Raw genomic sequence first — 18,804 nt, forward strand, 5'->3', positions numbered from 1 at the left:
CAAATGATTTGAAAGGAAGGTCAAGTTGATCGCCCATTTTTTGTGTGGGCAGGCCATACCATTTTGTGTCGTTTTATTTGCAGATTTACGTTATACTGCGTTTTTATCTATTTTTTTTTATTTTTTTTTATTGTTTACAAGTTAGCCCTTGACTACAATCTCACCTGATGGTAAGTGATGATGAAGTCTTAGATGGAAGCGGGCTAACTTGTAAGGAGGAGGATGATAATCCACACCCCTTCCGGTTTCCACACGGCATCGTACCGGAACGCTAAATCGCTTGGGGGTACGTCTTTGCCGGTAGGGTGGTAACTAGCCACGGCCGAAGCCTTTCACCAGCCAGACCTGGACCAATTAAGAAAATCTCAATCTGCCCAGCCGGGATCGAACCCAGGACCTCCGTTTTGTTAATCCACCGCGCATACCACTGCGCCACAGAGGCCGTCAAATATCTATTTTACTTCTTTTTTATTGGTTTACCTACCTACATGTTTAAAAATGTGGTGTTTAATTTGGACTGAAAACTTGTTTTTCTTCCGTACAAGAATATAACCCCGACAAAAAAGCTAGTGGTATCACACTTCTAACTAAGCTTCAATAGTTCAACGGTGAGAGCGTTTGGACTCAGCACCGAGGGTTGGTGGTTCGATCCCTGCCCCGTTGGTCTATTGTCGTACCCTTTCCTAGCAGTCTTTCCCGACTAGTTGGAGGGTAATGGGAATATTGGTCATATTGTAAAAGATATTATGGCAAATATTCTTTTAAAAAAAAAAACTTGGTTCTGCTACATAAAGTTAAGAACGTACTATCACTCAGCCGACCTGCATTTTATCAGTATGGTGGATCGAAATTCCAAATTCACCTGTCATAAAGTAGAAAGTAGGCCTGCACTTTGCATTAGGCTGTTAAAATGAAGTAACGCCTAATACGAGCTACAGATCTTAAGTTTTAACTGCATAGTTTTAAGTGTGCAGTTTTATCTAATCGAAATTTCAATGAAAATCATTAGTTAAAACTGTACGATGAAAATTGTTCAGTTTTCAGTTTTGCCTATACACGGACGATTTAACTGTACTGACAAAACTGTGCTGTTAAAACTAGAAGTATAAAGGCCGCGTAAGATTATACGTGTCAAACAGTTTATTGATGTGCAAATGATTTACAAAAAATAACAAAGTATCGATGGTTCTAGAATTACATCCTTAATAGATTTATAGGGAAATTACTGAAAGGGAGGTCACTCTGTTTATCTATTTTAGAACGGTTAGTCTGCTGGCTGATATTAAGTTCTAGGACATCTCTAACATTATATTATTATGACGCAAAACTAACACACACAACAACAGACGATAATTGTGATTGTAAACCATATAGCTTCAGCTTTACAATATTAGTATAGATTCCATGAATATTTTCAATAGCGGACACTCGCGAATCTGTTTGATTTTGCACAAATATCCGGGATTCAAGGGATTTCCGGTAACAAAAGGTCCTTTGTGTTAATCCAAGTATATCTATTAAAAATTTCAGCCAAATTGGTTTAGTAGTTGCGGCGTTGAGGAGTAACAAACATACACACTTATACAACTTTCGCTTATCTTGATAAATGTACTGGTAAATGCGAAAGGTCATTCATCAGGAAATCTGGATAACCGCTTGACGTACAAAGCTAAAAGTTTGGCAGGCAGGTAGTTTATAGTTAGTAGACGTCCGCTAAGAACGGATTTTGCGAGTGTGGCGGATTAAAGAGGTCTAACTTAAGGTCGGACGAAGTCGCGGGCGTCCGCTACTGAGATTGATAAATATCTTCCACAAGTTTAAAACTCGAAAATTCCTTAATTTCAAATAGGCCTAGTTTACAAGCACTTTTGATTGATCAGGTTGATCGGGTAAAAAGTAAAGTCGAAAACTTGAAATTAAAAGTACGGCTTCTAAACGTGTAAAATCAACCACAGAAATTTGTAATAACATTATTGTGGTTGGTCCAGAGACGAATCAATCAAAATCTTAGCATTATATGGATTCACCGTGCGGTCGCCGGGTCTATCGCGTGGTAGAGATAAAAACTCCGAGCAGAATCCTGCACTTGTGACTACAGGATGTAGGGTTAAGGAATTCCTTGACGATCGATCAACAATCCCCGTTCTCTGCTCGTATTGTTCTTCCTGCCTAGCCAAATTTGGTAAGATCCTATTAGAGCAGCTTTGGATACTCGTTCTAATATAGAACTAGCTGCAGCTGCTCTGCTGGATTGACAATACGGTTTAAGCGAGAACCGCTGGACCGCCATCGGCTCAAAACGTGTTGGGCAAAGGTCCTTAAGCAGTGCGCACAGTCTTTTCTTTTGGTTTTGTTTTTATCATTTTTAGGCAAGTAAGCTATTGTATGGACGCGTTGCGATGACGAAGTAGAAGGTCTATTGGATACCTCAGTCTCAGTTAGTCTGTCAGTCGGTGTGTCAAACTTTTTTAAAAGACGGCTATGTCCATCGGCTGATTACTACATGATAAAACATTTAGAAACAAGATTACAAGAAAGCAAAGAAACGCCATTTCATTAAAATATGAAACCCATGAATTTTATTTCATATCGATTCGTTCGACACATACGTGACTTTTCGTATCGAAATTATATTACCGTTTGACAATATCCGCATTTCGCATTCATTACGCGTAGGCAATGGGAATTAATTATACAAAGTACATGCGGTGCGTAATAATCAATTAACTTAAATTATTAACTATATTCGGACATTTCTGTAGAGCGGATTATTATCTATCGGACGTGTTCGCGAAGCAGAAATCAAGCGGCAGACTACGAAATCGACATAATTATAATAATGATTGAGTAACGTTTAACAGACTACAAATTAATAGTCAACAGTTTGTACAACTGAGGGCCTAGTGGCAGTTTGATACTGTTACTGTCACGTAACGTAAACGCGAATTTCTAAGGAATTGAAACAGCGCCACCTAGTGACACTACTGCACAACTGTTTCAATTCCATATAAATTTGCGTTTACGTCAACGTGATAGTAACAGTATGAAAATATTGAAAACTCCCACTAGGCACACGCATGGGTTCGTCGGTAGGTTAGGCTAATAATAGTCCACCACGCTGGCCCAATGCGGATTGGCAGACTTCACACACGCAGAGAATTAAGAAAATTCTCTGGGATGCAGGTTTTCTCACGATGTGTTCCTTCACCGTTTGAGACACGTGATTTCTTAAAATGCACACAACTGCAAAGTTGGAGGTGCATGTCCCGGACCGAATTTGAACCCACGCCCTCCGGAATCAGAGGCAGAGGTCATATCCACTGTGCTATCACTTCTCTAATATTTGTAATAATCTGGGTACCTACGAGTAACAACATCTTATAGAGACCATATCAATGTTAAGAATCTTTATTTTTTTTATAAAAAAGATTGACTTGGCAATCGGTGTTAGCAATTATATCAATTGAATATAATATTATGTATTACTTGCGAGATATATTGTGTTTTGATGCGATGGCTAAGTTAATCTATTTTATAAAAAAATAAAGATCCTTAGCATTGATATGGTCTCTATAAGATGTTGTTACTCGTAGGTTAGCAAATTACGTAATATCTTAAGACAGAAGATTATTTATGTAGGGACTGAATAAAATAACCGACTTGGTATTACATAGATCTCACAACTTTTTTCGGTAGAAAAACTGAATTGCGAGACTTGGGTTTTTTACAAGTATTGTTTTTGATGGCATTCACGTTTTCTCTGTCCTACAAATTAATTTTGGGTTTATTAATTAGTGTCTCTGTTTATATTTTACAATTTATTCTTCGAAAATATCCTCACCAAGTAATCTATTCAAATTAAACGGCTTATCTTGTCACAGTCGTGTGTATTTAGGCACATTCGGGTTCTGTTTACACGTGTTGCACGGGCCACGGCAAACAAATATGTTGTTTGTGTGACATTACTGATGGACGGCATTGATTATGCATCAACACTGAATTAGAATATACATACACATGATTCAAAAATAGTTAGTTTTTAACACACTCACACAAGATTAAAACAAAACATGTGTTTTGTGTTTAACAAGAATAAAAATATACCAAAACCTCATCGATAAAAATCGTTAGATGGGCCTCGCTATACTAAAGAGTGCAAAATTTTATGTCATTACCCAAATACGTGCACGCACATCTTATCTTAGTACGTAACAAGCGCATGCTGTGAGTGGACGTGGGCTTAAAAAAATATTTACTGATTTTTTTTATTTATTTTAATGCATTAGTGTAAAACACAAACAAAAACATGAATAAAGAGAAATGTGTTACGAGTGACGACGTACTCAATGTGCATGACAATTCCGCGACGCTTTGAGGCTCATCTAACGATCTACGATCGATGCAAAATCGAAAATAAAAGGCTCAAAGTTATTTTTCTGCAAAATAAGTACGTATATAGTTATTGCGATAATACAGGTGCATTCTAAAATGTAATCTCATTTCGCTTATCTGACACATTCAATTCTGAAAACAATTCATAATTCATAATTGAACAAAGCAAAACAAATTCATAATTGTTTTTCTTGGTTATTTTATAGCCTCACTATATTTTCATGGTTTAAATTTTTCTTCAACGAAAACAAAGTGCAATATTTTTTTTTTATTTTTAAATATAAAATTTAGTTTTCTTTTAAATTAAAAAAGTAAATAGTTACGCACACATAATTTAAATTAAATTTATCGTAGATAATAAAAAAGCCAACCAATTCACGCAATTTGTAAAAAAAAAAATCGTAAAGCGCCATCTATGGACAAATGGAGGAACTACGTACCCGTTGACCGTAACATGGGGGGTCGAGCGCGCCCCCAGGCCGAAACATCGCCGCGCTGACTGCTGCCATCTGCCAGCTACCTCACTTTACCCTTCCACCGAGACATTGCTCTGGAAACAAAAGAACAGCAATTGTAGTGCATATCACCATGTATTCTACCTTGGGAAAGGTGCAAAACACACCTGTAGTAAAGACTCGTAGAACCAGTGGCTTGCACAAGTTTTTCAACCAGGGTAGGCACACTTTTCCTACATAACGTGTAAGAGCCTATTTCTTCTTCAAAAGAGTTCCTAAAGAATTACTGAAATGAAATGAATGAATGAAATTAAATTTATTGATAATTTATGTCTCTTTACATTGGTACTGAGGAACCTGATTTAAATTTGAAAAAACCTGTATCTCAGGCTCCTCACTCTTCCTACTTTGGTATTTCAGCAATCTATACAGGAGTACCTTATAGAAATTAAAACTAACATGCATATAGAATAATTATGTGTGTGTGTGTGTGTGTGTGTGTGTACATTATCATCATCATCATCAAATAGTTCTTGGGGCAGGCAGTGCCATTTTGCATGTAATAAGTGTACGTCACTGCGTATAATAGAGGATTCCGGAACATTAATAATAGACTGTTGAAGATATTGTGCATTCGCATTTTGATCTAAATAACTTCTTTATGTAGTGCTGTGATGGCCTACTGGATACGACCTCTGCCTCCGATTCCGGAGGGTGTGGGTTCGAATCCGGTCCGGGGCATGCACCTCCAACTTTTGAGTTGTGTGCATTTTAAGAAATTAAATATCACGTGTCTCTAACGGTGAAGGAAAAACGTCGTGAGGAAACCTGCACACCAAAGAATTTTCGTAATTCACTGCGTATGTGAAGTCTGCCAATCCGCATTGGGCCAGCGTGGTGGACTATTGGCCTAACCCCTCTCATTCTGAGAGGACACTCGAGCTCAGCAGTGAGCCTTATGGGTTGATCAAATCAAAAAACTTCTTTATATCTCATACTAGCGGACGCTCGCGACTTCGTCCGCGTCGAATTCAGTTGTTATCAAATTCCACGGGAGCCATAGATTTTTACGTGATGAAAAGTAGTCTATGTTTTAAGCCAGAGTAAAATCTATTTCCATTCCAAATTTCAGCCAAATCGCTTCAGTAGCTCCAGCGTAAAGGAGGAACAAACATACACACACTACGTTTTTATATACAATGTTCACAGTTTTTCTGTAGATTATTGCATTAGTATCAACATTGCACTTGTGCGAAGCTGGGGCGGGTCGCTAGTTATACATATAAACCTTCCTCTGCAATCACTCTATATATTTAAAAAAAAACCGCATCAAAATCCGTTGCGTAGTTTTAAAGATTTAAGCATACATAAGGATATAGGGACAGAGAATATATAAGTAGGGACAGAGAAAGCGACTTTATACTATGTAGTGATTTAAAATACCATGTAATTTTGGCCCCTCGTATAAAGAACACTTTCCATCTTCACAAAAGTAAATTAAATTCAAAACAATGATTGATTTACTGCAAACTATGCACCAAGTTTATGAAGTTTGCGAACCAAAGTCGCATAGAACCTGGAATTTGATCCTAGGAACTTTGAACGCAATCCAGCGAGGCATTGTTAATATGACCTTTAGACTGAGGGCGAACTAAACGGTACCAACGGTAGTCTATACGCTTCAGTGAACAAGGCCTGCTATAACGAGTTTTCCTTTCATTCTCATTTTGGGGTTCCGTGACAAAGTTCTTGTTCGGCAAATTTATTTTTTTGTGTTCAGTTACATCTATCAGTGATCAGTCCCTTGACTATAAATTAAATTTTTCATAGCAGATAATGTTTCTAGTTAAAGGTCAATCCCCAGCACTTTGGGACCCCAACGTCCATCGGCCCATCATTTGGGGTCCCAAAGTGTTGGCCGACCTCCCACCAGGTGGACTGACGACATCAAGCGAGTCGCAGGGATTTGCTGGATACAGGTGGCTCAGTATCATGATGTTTGGAAGTCCCTAGAAAAGGCCAATCTATGAACCTTTCTGCGCCTGATGTCTTGAAGCATATATGTTAAGCCTTTTATGCCTTTAATTACTGGTAATAATTAAGATAACGCAGCCAACAGCTGGACTGGTTAAATGCTTTTACTTCTGCTAGCTCTTTTAAATTATGTTCGCTGTGTTGATTTTAAAAACTCGTTACTAATGTAAAGATACGGTATATGTGAGTGTCATAATTTTATCTCAGTATTCTCACAAGAACGGAAACTAAGCGGGTGAAACCACGGGATGTCTGCTAGTAGTTAAAAAGCACGCTTCGGAGTACAGAACCCTATCAGAGAGCGATTAATCGCCCTTAACCAACTTTTTTGTGTAACTCGTAAGTACTGTGTGCTAAATCGTGGTTCATGTTTATTAACGCTTAGTTTAAATTTAATTTGGACGTTTTTTACTATTGTGTTTAATAGAAATAATCAAGATTGGGTGAGGAAAATAATCCATTAAACAAGAATAAATTGAACACAAAATTAGAATTGTTTTTCTTGCCTAATTCACTTTTTAGAGTTTCTTAGATATTTCTACAGTTAGAGAGGCACCACGTAAATTGTATTAGTTTTTTTGTCAATATAAAGTAAATAAGAAAGTTTTCAGACTTTTTCCAATTACAGATGAATGACTTTTAAGAAAATGGTTTATTTACACGTGCCCACGACTTTTTTTCTTTTTAGTCTTCTTTAGAAGTTGTTTAACATCTAAGACAAAGGTTTGAGTCAATACACTCTCCAAGAACCTTTTGAAGGTCTTCATACCACTATACGTCACGCCAATGTTCCTGGCATTCAGAGCAATAATTCATTTTAGTGATAGAGCTATGCACTGCCGCGTAAGATTGTGATGCATTAGGCCGTGATAGCCCAGTGGATATGACCTCTGCCTCCGATTCCGGAGGGTGTGGGTTCGAATCCGGGGCATGCACCTCCAACTTTCAAGTTGTGTGCATTTCAAGAAATTAAATATCACGTGTCTCAAACGGTGAAGGAAAACATCGTGAGGAAACCTGCATACCAGAGAATTTTCTTAATTCTCTGCGTGTGTGAAGTCTGCCAATCCGCATTGGGCCAGCGTGGTGGACTATTGGCCTAACCCCTCTCATTCTGAGAGGAGAGTCGAGCTCAGCAGTGAGCCGAATATGGGTTGAATGATTAAAATATTTACAATCGACTTTTAAGATACGACATTTTAAAATCATTACGCGTTGGCGCAAGGTATCATCATTATCATTAACAACCCATACTCTAATACTCTGGCTGTACTATGACGACTTAGCTCCTAATAGAACATTAACTTAAGTAACAAAAACTATGGCTATTAAAATGTTTGGAAAAAAAATGCATGCTAATAATGTTATGTTACGCCAATAGGGATGATGACAGTTTTTTAAATTGTATATAAATTAAGAGTATACTAATAGTAAAGCAATTTTGTAAAAGTAACAGGGTATCTGCGATCATTACTTTCGGAGCTACAGGGATTTAAAGAGTCAGATTTGCGGCGCTGCCGCGGATCCCTGAAAAACGCCCCATACAAAATGGCTCGAACTAATAACGTCATAGGCAATGTAATGATCGTTAGATTTGTATGCGCGTTCAAACAAAATTACTAATATCTTTGTTATTTGTGCGTTTATGCTTATAGTTCTTTTATTAAAAAATGACACATTTAATGTAAGGAAGCTAAAACTGTATGAATTTCCATCTAAATACGATAAAATATTTTTAATAGATTTTGAAATTTTATAATCTCATTTAATTTTCAAATATCCAGACAATCTTTGCTTTATATGTATAAAATAGTTAACATTGACCCTATTTACCCGAATGTATCATAAAAATCAATATATTCAAACCTAGTCATCATCCCCATTTATTATCTAAGTAGGTATAAAGTTACTCTAACGAAAATTATTTATTACCTTTTGTTTTATAAAGTTTTCAAGGGCAAAAACGCTATTAAATAAAGCAAAGTTCATAATATATTACAGAGAATAGTTATATTAAAAGTATATAGTTATAAAAGTATATTTGAATACATAATTTACGCATCTATTTTAGTAGATAAGATGAGGATATCTGCATACCTGTGAATTTTCTTACGCATTAGGCTCGCGTGGTGGATTAAAGCCTAATCCCTCTTATTCTGCGAGGACACTCGTCCTCAGCAGTGAGCCGAATATCTATATCTATACTAATATATAAAGCTGAAGAGTTTGTTTGTTTGATTGATTGAACACGCTAATCTTAGGAACTACTGGTCCGATTTGAAAAACTCTTTCAGTGTTAGATAGCCCATTTATCGAGGGAGGCTATAGGCTATGTATTTCTACGGGAACGAGAACCACGCGGGTGAAACCGCGCGTTGTCAGCTAGTGGTTTGATAATGATGAACATAGTACCAAATACATTAACAGCATACCAATCGAAGTAACTTACGTAAAATATTTCATACCAAGTCACGTATTTAATGGTCTATTTTTTCTATAGCATTCAACCTGCTGCTATTATTGCGCAATGCAAACGCATCCGTCACGCGGCGCCTGCGCTGTGCGGTGTCATTGACCCCGGCTTCCTATTCCCACCGACCGATGCCTATTAACTACGTATGAGTACGAGTAATATAATGAGAGCACGAGTATAGGCTTCCTGCATTGTACAGGTGTGATTTTTAATCAAAGAGAATCAAAAAAAAAAGTAGGTACCTTCGTACGGAGTAAAATACTACTACTACTAACTTAACACTCGTTTGTCTTAGTGATAAAGTATACAAGAAACTGTTTTTATAATCGTATTAGATCAACGATCTAATGCGATTATAAGATCTGTCTCTATAGAATCGATGTTTCATAGGTTTAATTGCATTCGTCGGTTAAAGAGCTTCGTAAAATACCTTTTTTTATTGTTGAATAGTGTAAAAAATCTGTCAGCAACTTCTAGTTGTTGGACGGCCTTCGTGGCGCAGTGGTATGCGCAGTGGACTTACGAGACGTAGGTCCTGGGTTCGATCCCCGGCTAAACCGATTGAGGTTTTCTTAATTGGTCCAGGTCTGGCTGGTGGGAGGCTTTGGCCGTGGCTAGTTACCACCCTACTGACAAAGACGTACCGCCAAGCGATACGTCTTTGTCAAAAAAAAAAGTTTTGTATAAGATATATACCTACCTAATCTAAGAGCTCATTTTCCAAAAAAATATTACAGACTGGTCATGAATTTGGGTGCGATCTAGTCCTTATGTAATTAGTCTGTGGATATAGACAATCTTAGATCCACAACCTTGGTGTTGCCTATAAAAGTATATATTACAACAGTTAACGTAATTGGCTACTCACCTCGAATTTCCATATAATTTAGCTATTATAATAACGGAAGATATGTAAGCCACTCCACAGCTATCATAATAATACTAATTAAACGACATGCTGTTATAAATACCGCAAAGTTTTACATACTTTTATATTTATATTATACCTACTAGCTAAATCGGCTAAACGTTTTGCCATAATATAACTAAAATAAGGTAAGAGATTTGGTCGTAAAGTATTGACTATTTACCCATTTTTGTATGACAAAAAACTAACAGACAGAACAACGATTCAGATTATTTATGTATAACTAGATGACGCCGCGCGGTTTCACCAGCATGGTTCCCGTTCCCGTAAGAATACGGGAATAATATATAGCCTATAATCTTCCTCGATAAATGGGCTATCTAACACTGAAAGAATTTTTCAAATCGGACCAGTAGTTCCTGAGATTAGTGCGTTCAACCAAACAAACAAACAAATGAACTCTACAGCTTTGTAATATTATTTATGTAAAATTAAAAGACTGACTAAACATAAGGCATATTTTATTTTTAACTATTTCTGATTATACAAATCTAGGAATTTACTTTATTCTATCGAAATAATATTCAGTCTCTCCAAAAAATGCAACACTAATATGGGTAATAGTAGCGGATTGATGACGTTTTCAATGCAGTAGTCGATTTGACGTTTGCTGTCAATTGTCATGTCATAGTTGCTTTAAGGAGGCCAACAAAAACTTGGGTTTTAATTTTATTTAGTTAGATTTATTCACTTATTTAGATTTTAATAAAATTCTTGTATTTTTTAAATTTTAATGATACAGGGTACAAGAGTGGACCTGAAATGGACCACCTCCTTATAAATGTTAATTTATATTTTACATATGCCTCAACAAAGTCATGGCCTGTTAAGTAGTAGTAAGTCTATGGTGGCAACCTTAACGTTTACTGTAAAGTAAATCTAACCACAGCAATCTTGCTTGTCTAAACAATTAAGCATAATTATCTTTCATTTTCTGCAACCGTTGTGACATGTTATGACGTTCATCTCCCAACGTACAATATAAATTACAGTAAAACATTTTTCTCTTAATTGCTTCGTTATTACGTTTTCAATTGAAAAATATTGAATATGTTGATGTTCATTATGGATAATTTACTTATTTTCATATTCAACAACTACCTAACGACAGAGCGGTAACGCCAGTTAGCAAAAATTTTTCTACGTTACGTATGGTTTACTTCAAAATCGATGTTCTGCCACCCTAGCCGAATCAGAATCGATATGTACGTTTTATCGATTTTGATTCTACAATCGCTAACGCTTTAAAAATAAAAAATCACGTGACCTACAAACTTTGTGTCATGTGGCTGTCTACAATATTCATCATCAAATCACTTTACACTTTTTAACCGACTTCCAAAAAGGAGGAGGTTCTACGTTCGGCTGTATGTATGTTTTTTCTTATGAGGTTTAAATAATTAATTAAAACAATTTGTATTGACATTGTCATTATCAAATCATTGGATTCGTTTTAATTGACTATTTTATAAGGTTTAAAAATTAAAACAATTTGTATTGATATTTTCGTATAGAAATTCTATTAAAAAGTTGTTTGACTAACTTGAGAAACAAACTAAAATGGAAAACAAGTTTGACTTGGATAATAAACAACCAGTATATTCACAGTTTAATAGCTGAAACCACACAAAGTAAACTGTATCGACACTGCAAACGATGGGACGTAGGTGCAAGAAAGCGTCATTAAGCCCACACTCAGTTCCTTTGACTGATCATAACAGACTATGTGGAAATTATGTAGGTCATTTTTATACTTTTTTAGCCCACAACAAGAAGGGTTATGTTTTTCACGCGTATCTTGTATGTATGTATGTAATATTCTTTATTACCTCATATCTTCCAAACCGCTGAACGGATTTACAAAATTAAGATATCGTTAGATTTTTCTTCTTAATATAATAATCTTAATCAATCTTAGATAGATAAAGTTTAAAAAAACCAAAAAAAAACGTTATTTATTAATCGCTATACAAAATACGCGAGGCGGATGGTTGTGTGAGCAGGTTAGGCAGTCGGGTTTTATATATTTTTTTAATTATTGACTTGTTTAATAGCTTTAATTTTTAACGAAGCGGCTTAGCCTCCCATAAAAAGTTATCTGCACTTCAGAATTAACAAAAATCAATAAAAGAGAAACCGATGTGGAAGAAACTTAACGACTATGTCCTACGGCCTAGTATAAAAACGCAACTGTTGCATTATGTTTATTACAAGGGTCTCGAAGGGGCTCTGAGGGGCATTCCAGACCCCAGCCAAATAATGCCGCGAAGAAATGCTTTGCTCAAATACGAGTTTAGCAAGCAAGAGAAACTGATGGGGACGAAACTTAACAACATGTCCTACGGTCCACTGTATAAAGACACAACTCACCACATTCAGGTCAGGTCTTGAAGGGGCTCGGAGGGATATTCCAGACCCCAGCCAAATACGCGTTTAGCATGCAGGAGAAACCGATGGGGACGAAACAGCTAAGTCCTACGACCGAATGTATAAAGACACAACTCACGACATTCACCCAGATATTGCATTATGTTCATTGCAAGGGTCTCGATAGATCACGTAGACCGGAACCACACGATAGACGGCGCATTGGCAGTCACAACAACATACAACAAGTGCTACTTTCTAGAGAAACGCGAGACATGTTAATGCTTTATCGACGTATTAGGCAATATTGAAGTGGCGGTGTCCCTATTAGAACGATTTAATATTGTTACGAGCTGGAGGTTTGGGATTTTTTTTAATAAGATAACATTTGACTATGATCTCAATTAATATGCTGGCTATATGCGAACTAGTATGCATATATGCATATATGGTATTAAGTTAATTCTCAGGTATGCAGGTTTTCTTAAGATGTTTTTCCTTCACCCTTTGAGACACGTGATATTTAATTTCTTAAAATGCACATAGCTGATAAGTTGGAGGTGCATGCCTCGTACCGGATTAGAACTTACGCCCTCCGAATCGAAGGTAGAGGTCATTTCCCACTAGGATATCACGTCTCTTTTTCATCCATCCATGTTGCAAGAATTACAAACCTCGGAAGCACGGATTAAGTTAGTCCGTGCTCGGTGGGGTATTCCAGACCCCAGCCAAATAATGCCGCGAAGAAATGCTTTGTTCAAATACGAGTTTAGTATAGTATGCATAGGGTTATTGCCGCCCATGTACCTCTTACAATAAGGGCCTGGTAAAGTGTTAACTCTTAATGTTTGTTTGAAATTGATGTGTGTTTGAAATTTATTTCTAAAGCGTTTGGAATGATAAAATAGAGGATACAGGTTCAGAAAACTTACTATCATAAAGACGTTATACACATAATACACATATCCTAGAATGTCCGATAATTATATACCTAACAACGCACTTGGACAAAACTAATCTGATCATAAAGTACTTCAGATTGTATCCCAAAAAGGATATAGTGATAGAACAAAAAACAGCAGCATTACTCCACAAGTTCATAACCATTTAAAAATACTGTGACGATAATAAAGTTATGTCAAAACGGGAAAGAGACATAAAACGATAAGAAAAATCAACGGGCAATTTCATACTACTTGAGGAGCAATAAAAATTATGTCTGGGCAGGTTTAGAGGGATATAAATTGCAAGTCCGGTTGGCTCGCCCGTAAGGCTCTAACAGCTATCTCCGCCAAGTACGGAGGCATGGCATAACACTTTTTATGACTAAAGCAGGGCAGGCATAAAGTCCTATAGCGGTAAATAAATACTTAAATTAATTTTATTTAATCAATTACTTTGTACAACAATTAGTAACGTGTACCTAATAATTTGATAATCCTTATGGTTTAAATATTTGCACTTTGAAGTAGGTTTGCTTATTTCTAAGCACGATTTAATAATAAAAAAATATTTTTTTAAATATTGTAACTCTTTAAAAATAAGTTAGTAAAGTCATTTGCTTTATATATGCCATGTCATATTCCTTATTTTATTTTAGAACATTTTCAGCAACATTTTAATAAAGTATTTCTTGGTCTTCATAACAAAAAAAAACATGCCGACGAACTGAAAACCTTTTTTTTATTGAGCCTGCTAAAATTTATCGTTTCTGATGAAGATCGTGATTGTATAAAAAAACCCGTACCTATGGCTTTTGATTACATTACACTTTGATTTAGGTTGCATCATCACTTCCCGCCAATCTCGAGTTATGCACTATACAACCAAAATAAACAAACAAGCCTTCACCATCGATTTCTAATCCATATAACAGATTTCGAAAACACCGATATTACAAGCAACAACAAAATAAATGATCATACCTGTAAACATTAGTTTGCGACGAAACAATTTATTACCCCCTACTTTCTTCACTTGTAGTTATTTGAGAAGATAAACGATCGCCCCGAGTTAACACCGCGGTAAATTGTGGTGCAAAAACTGTTTTAAAATAAAGCCTTTAAGCTCTGCGCCTTAAAGTTAAGCTTTGCTTTAAATTGTGAACATAGTTTTAATGTTTGCAATTTAAGTTATCTATAACTCAGTCACGTGCCGACTTGTGATGTATTGTAGATAAGAGTCTAGACGATCACACTTTTGTCATTATATAAAACTTGAAAGATTGTCAACAAACAAATTAAAAATGAGGGTTTAAATCGCTTAGTCATTTCACACCTAATAATTATTTATTACAATTAACTTGTTTTTAAATTAACAAAAATAATAAATATATAATATATTTTGAATAACATTTTATAAATTAACAATACATTATCACATAAATATTATAAAGGTGAAAGTTTGTGTGTAAGTGTGTATGTTTGTACCTCCTTTACGCTGCGGCTACTGAAGCGATATGAAGAAATATGGAATGGAAATAGATTTTACTCTGGATTAACACATATGCTACTTTTTATCCCGGAAAAGGCTATGGCCGCGGGATTTGTGAAAAAACTCATTTCTACACGAACGAAGTCCGCTAGCATTTTTTTTCTACAAGTTAGCACTTGACTACAATCTCACCTGATGGTAAGTGATCATGCAGTCTAAGATGGAAACGGGCTAATTTGTTAGGAGGAGAATTAAAATCCACACTCCTTTCGGTTTTTACACGACATCGTACCGGAACCTTGTAAATATGTTTTCTGTGCCGGAACGCTAAATCGCTTGGCGGTACGTTTTTACCGGTGAGGTGGTAACTAGCCACTGCCGAAGCCTCCCACCAGCTAGACCTGGACCAATTAAGAAAACCTCAATCGACCCAGCCGGGGATCGAACCTCCGTCTTGAAAATCCAACTGAGGCCGTAAATTATTTTGACTGCTATATATGCTTATTTGTTTTTATTTGAAATCCCAACTAATCATTATTTTAGAATGGATCGAACACTATAAAATGTGAGTCAAACCCAATAACAAATTTTAATATTTAAATAGCATTGCATGCCTAAAATTCCAGTCACTTGAAGTATTTACTATGCGCACTTCAAGTAAGGCTGCCATTTTTTTCAGTCGCATTCCAAACTTTACTTTAGGTACAATTCATCATACGCCACATTCTTTACACGGATCGAAATGAAATCAAGTAGAACGAGTATACACTGCGTATTTCGAAAGCTGTCAATTTAATTGTGTATACACACAGACATACAAGTACATGCTCGTTAACGCAAGGCTGTGTCGTGAAAAAACTTAAATTACAGGTTGACCACGACCTAAAATTGCTCATTGTGAAGATACTAATGGAACGAGAGTTTACTGTAAGATCCTGCTTAGCATATAATATCTTTTTAACATAATAATTGAACCGACTATAAAGACGTATTATGTTGATTTTACCACAATATTACTAAACCGATTTTCATGACAATGAAATGGGACCAATCTGGAAGTTAAAACTCTTTCAAACCGTTGGTTGGTTGGTCCGATTTGGAAAAAAAAAATCAGTGTTAGATAGCCCATTTATCGAGGAAGGCTATACTCGTATATTATCCCCGTATTCCTACGGGAACGGGAACCAAGAGGGTGAAACCGCGCGGCGTCAGCTAGTCTATACTCTATACTAATATTATAAAGCAGAAGAGTTTGTTTGTTTGTTTGATAGAACGCGCTAATCTCAGGAACTACTAGTCCGATTTGAAAAATTCTTTCAGTGTTAGATAGCCCATTTATCGAGGAAGGGTATAGGCTATATATTATCCCCGTATTCCTACGGGAACAGAAACCAAGAGGGTGATACCTCTAGCTAGGTGGTTAATACATGACGAAAGCAACAAGGAACCTTTATAGTTTCGTCATGTTCATCTGTCTGTCTGTGGTATTTAACTCAGAGATTAATACTACGAAAATGAGGTAGCTGCATACTTGTGTCTCTATCAAAAACTAATTTACCTTTTTAAATTTCGATTGCAATTTTTTCAATTTCAAACCTAGATACGAATCTACTATTAAAAAATGTAGGCCAGTTCAGTACAATATAATTTTATGTATCCGATCCATGGGAAAACTTACCGCCGTCTTTAGGACTATAACAAAGTAGGTAATCATGACTAAGCTTCGCTAAATATATGTATTGTGTTGTTACAAAAATGGAAATATCTTATTTGGGCAACCAATATGGCTGACCTTATTCCATTCATGTTCTTCTATTTCGGATTTCAATTGGCCAAATTGTATCTAAATTATTAGTATGAGTAGATTACTTTATGCTTGGTTATTTTGTGCTTGTATTTACCTATTTAATGACTCCTTTTATTCTTCTTTCTACTTTTCTTGGTTGAGAAATGAGGAGTTAATCCGTATTATTATTAATTTTTCTTATCTCCCGTCATTTACGATTTTGATGTTTTTTTTTTTTAATTTGGTAAAATTTAGTTCCATAGTAGTTTGGTGGTCGAATCTCTGCACCTAAATAGAAGGAAGGCATTGCTTGGTAGTGGAATAGCCTGATAATTATCATGATGAGATGGTCCTAATTATTTTTCAGGTCTTTTTGTTGGATAGCAACACAAACACTTATGTAATAACTGCTCATTGTATAATTTCTTTACAAACAGAAGTCGTAATTAATTTAGTACCTTAATCTAGAGACAATCGGTCAAAAGTACCTAGGGTTGCCATAGATAAATCTCACTTTACATTTTAATGAGAGTTTACATTTTAATTCTAATGTACAGTTTTAAGTTCGCAATCAAACAATATTATTTATGATACTAGCGGAAGCCCGTGACTTTGTCCACCCTTAGACCTCCTTAATCCGGCCCTGTCACAAAGTCCGTTCTTAGTGGACGTCTATTAATAAGCCGTGATAGCCCAGTGGATATGACGTCTGCCTCCGATTCCGGAGGGCGTAGGTTCAAATCCGGTCCGGGGCATGCACCTCTAACTTTTCAGTTGTATGCATTTTAAGAAATTCAATATCACGTGTCTCAAACAGTGAAGGAAAACATCGTGAGGAAACCTGCACACTAGAAAATTCTCTGCGTGTGTGAAGTCTGCCAATCCGCATTGGGCCAGCGTGGTGGACTATTGGCCTAACCCCTCTAATTCTGAGAGGAGATTCGAGCTAAACTACATACCTGCCTACATAAATTACGTCAAGCTGTTTTCGATACTAAGTGATGAGTGACTGTTTATATACTTAGATGAACAATTACAATAATCTCGCTAAGGTGTTATAATAGTATTAGATACAATAGTTACAACATTTGGATGTTTGGTACGTTATCCGATGCCGCCATCTGACTGACGCAACGCCTCTAATTACCGCCGCAAGTAGACTGTGACGTTCACACGTCACGGACGCGCGCTCTGTATTTTGATACGTTATTTTATTTCGTCTATCCATATGCAAATTGAGTGGCGAATCTGTGGCCCGGGACCTAGTTTATTTTATCTATAGTATCCATTGACCTCTTATAATGAAAGGACGCACAATCATGTACAACTTTTGCAGACCGTCAAGACGAGAAAAGTCGCGTATCTAGGGCACGTGCTATCACACGAGAGATACGAGCTTCTATAGCTCATCTTGATGGGAAAGGTTGCTGGTAGAAGAGGCGTTGGTCGCAGGAAGAAGTCTTGGCTGAGAAACATCAGAGAGTGGACCGGGATCGCGAGCGCCGCACAATTATTTCGCCTCGCGAAGGATAGAGACGAGTTCAAGAAACTGACTGCCAACCTTCGCTAGTCGGAGAGGCACCCTAAGAAGAAAGAAGAAGAAGACAATCATGTAGACAATTTCACTTAAAAACTAGTCAATTGCTTTGAATGTTTTAGAATTATTGTTAAAGAAAATTATACCTAAAGGCCTTGAAGTATAGCCCAACATTCAAAAAATCCTAAATTTAGAGCAAATTCAACCTTAAGAATTAAGTTTTGTATCTACTTGTTAAAAATATACCACCATAATGTAATATTTATAGACGTTACTCTTACCGTCGTATAAGGCAGAAATGACTCTATTCCGAGGCGCACAACAAAAACTGCAATCAGGTGTAAGTTATCAGAAGCGGTTATGGGTCAGCTGATTATCCCTCGCGGCACGCCGCTATTA

General features: G+C 36.5%; 1 protein-coding gene across 1 annotated transcript in view; it reads right to left on the minus strand.

Annotated features, from left to right (window-relative positions):
* LOC112053988 (uncharacterized) overlaps window positions 1-18,804 on the minus strand; it is a 171,362-nt gene that overhangs the window by 56,936 nt on the left and 95,622 nt on the right. The window contains exon 3 of the mRNA XM_052885691.1: window positions 4,833-4,942. Within this exon, the coding sequence (XP_052741651.1) occupies window positions 4,833-4,901 (69 nt within the window). The 5' untranslated portion in view covers window positions 4,902-4,942. The remainder of the gene's footprint in view (window positions 1-4,832; window positions 4,943-18,804) is intronic.

The sequence above is a fragment of the Bicyclus anynana genome, chromosome 15, assembly GCF_947172395.1.
Source record: "Bicyclus anynana chromosome 15, ilBicAnyn1.1, whole genome shotgun sequence".
NCBI classification, from domain to species: Eukaryota; Metazoa; Arthropoda; class Insecta; order Lepidoptera; family Nymphalidae; genus Bicyclus; species Bicyclus anynana.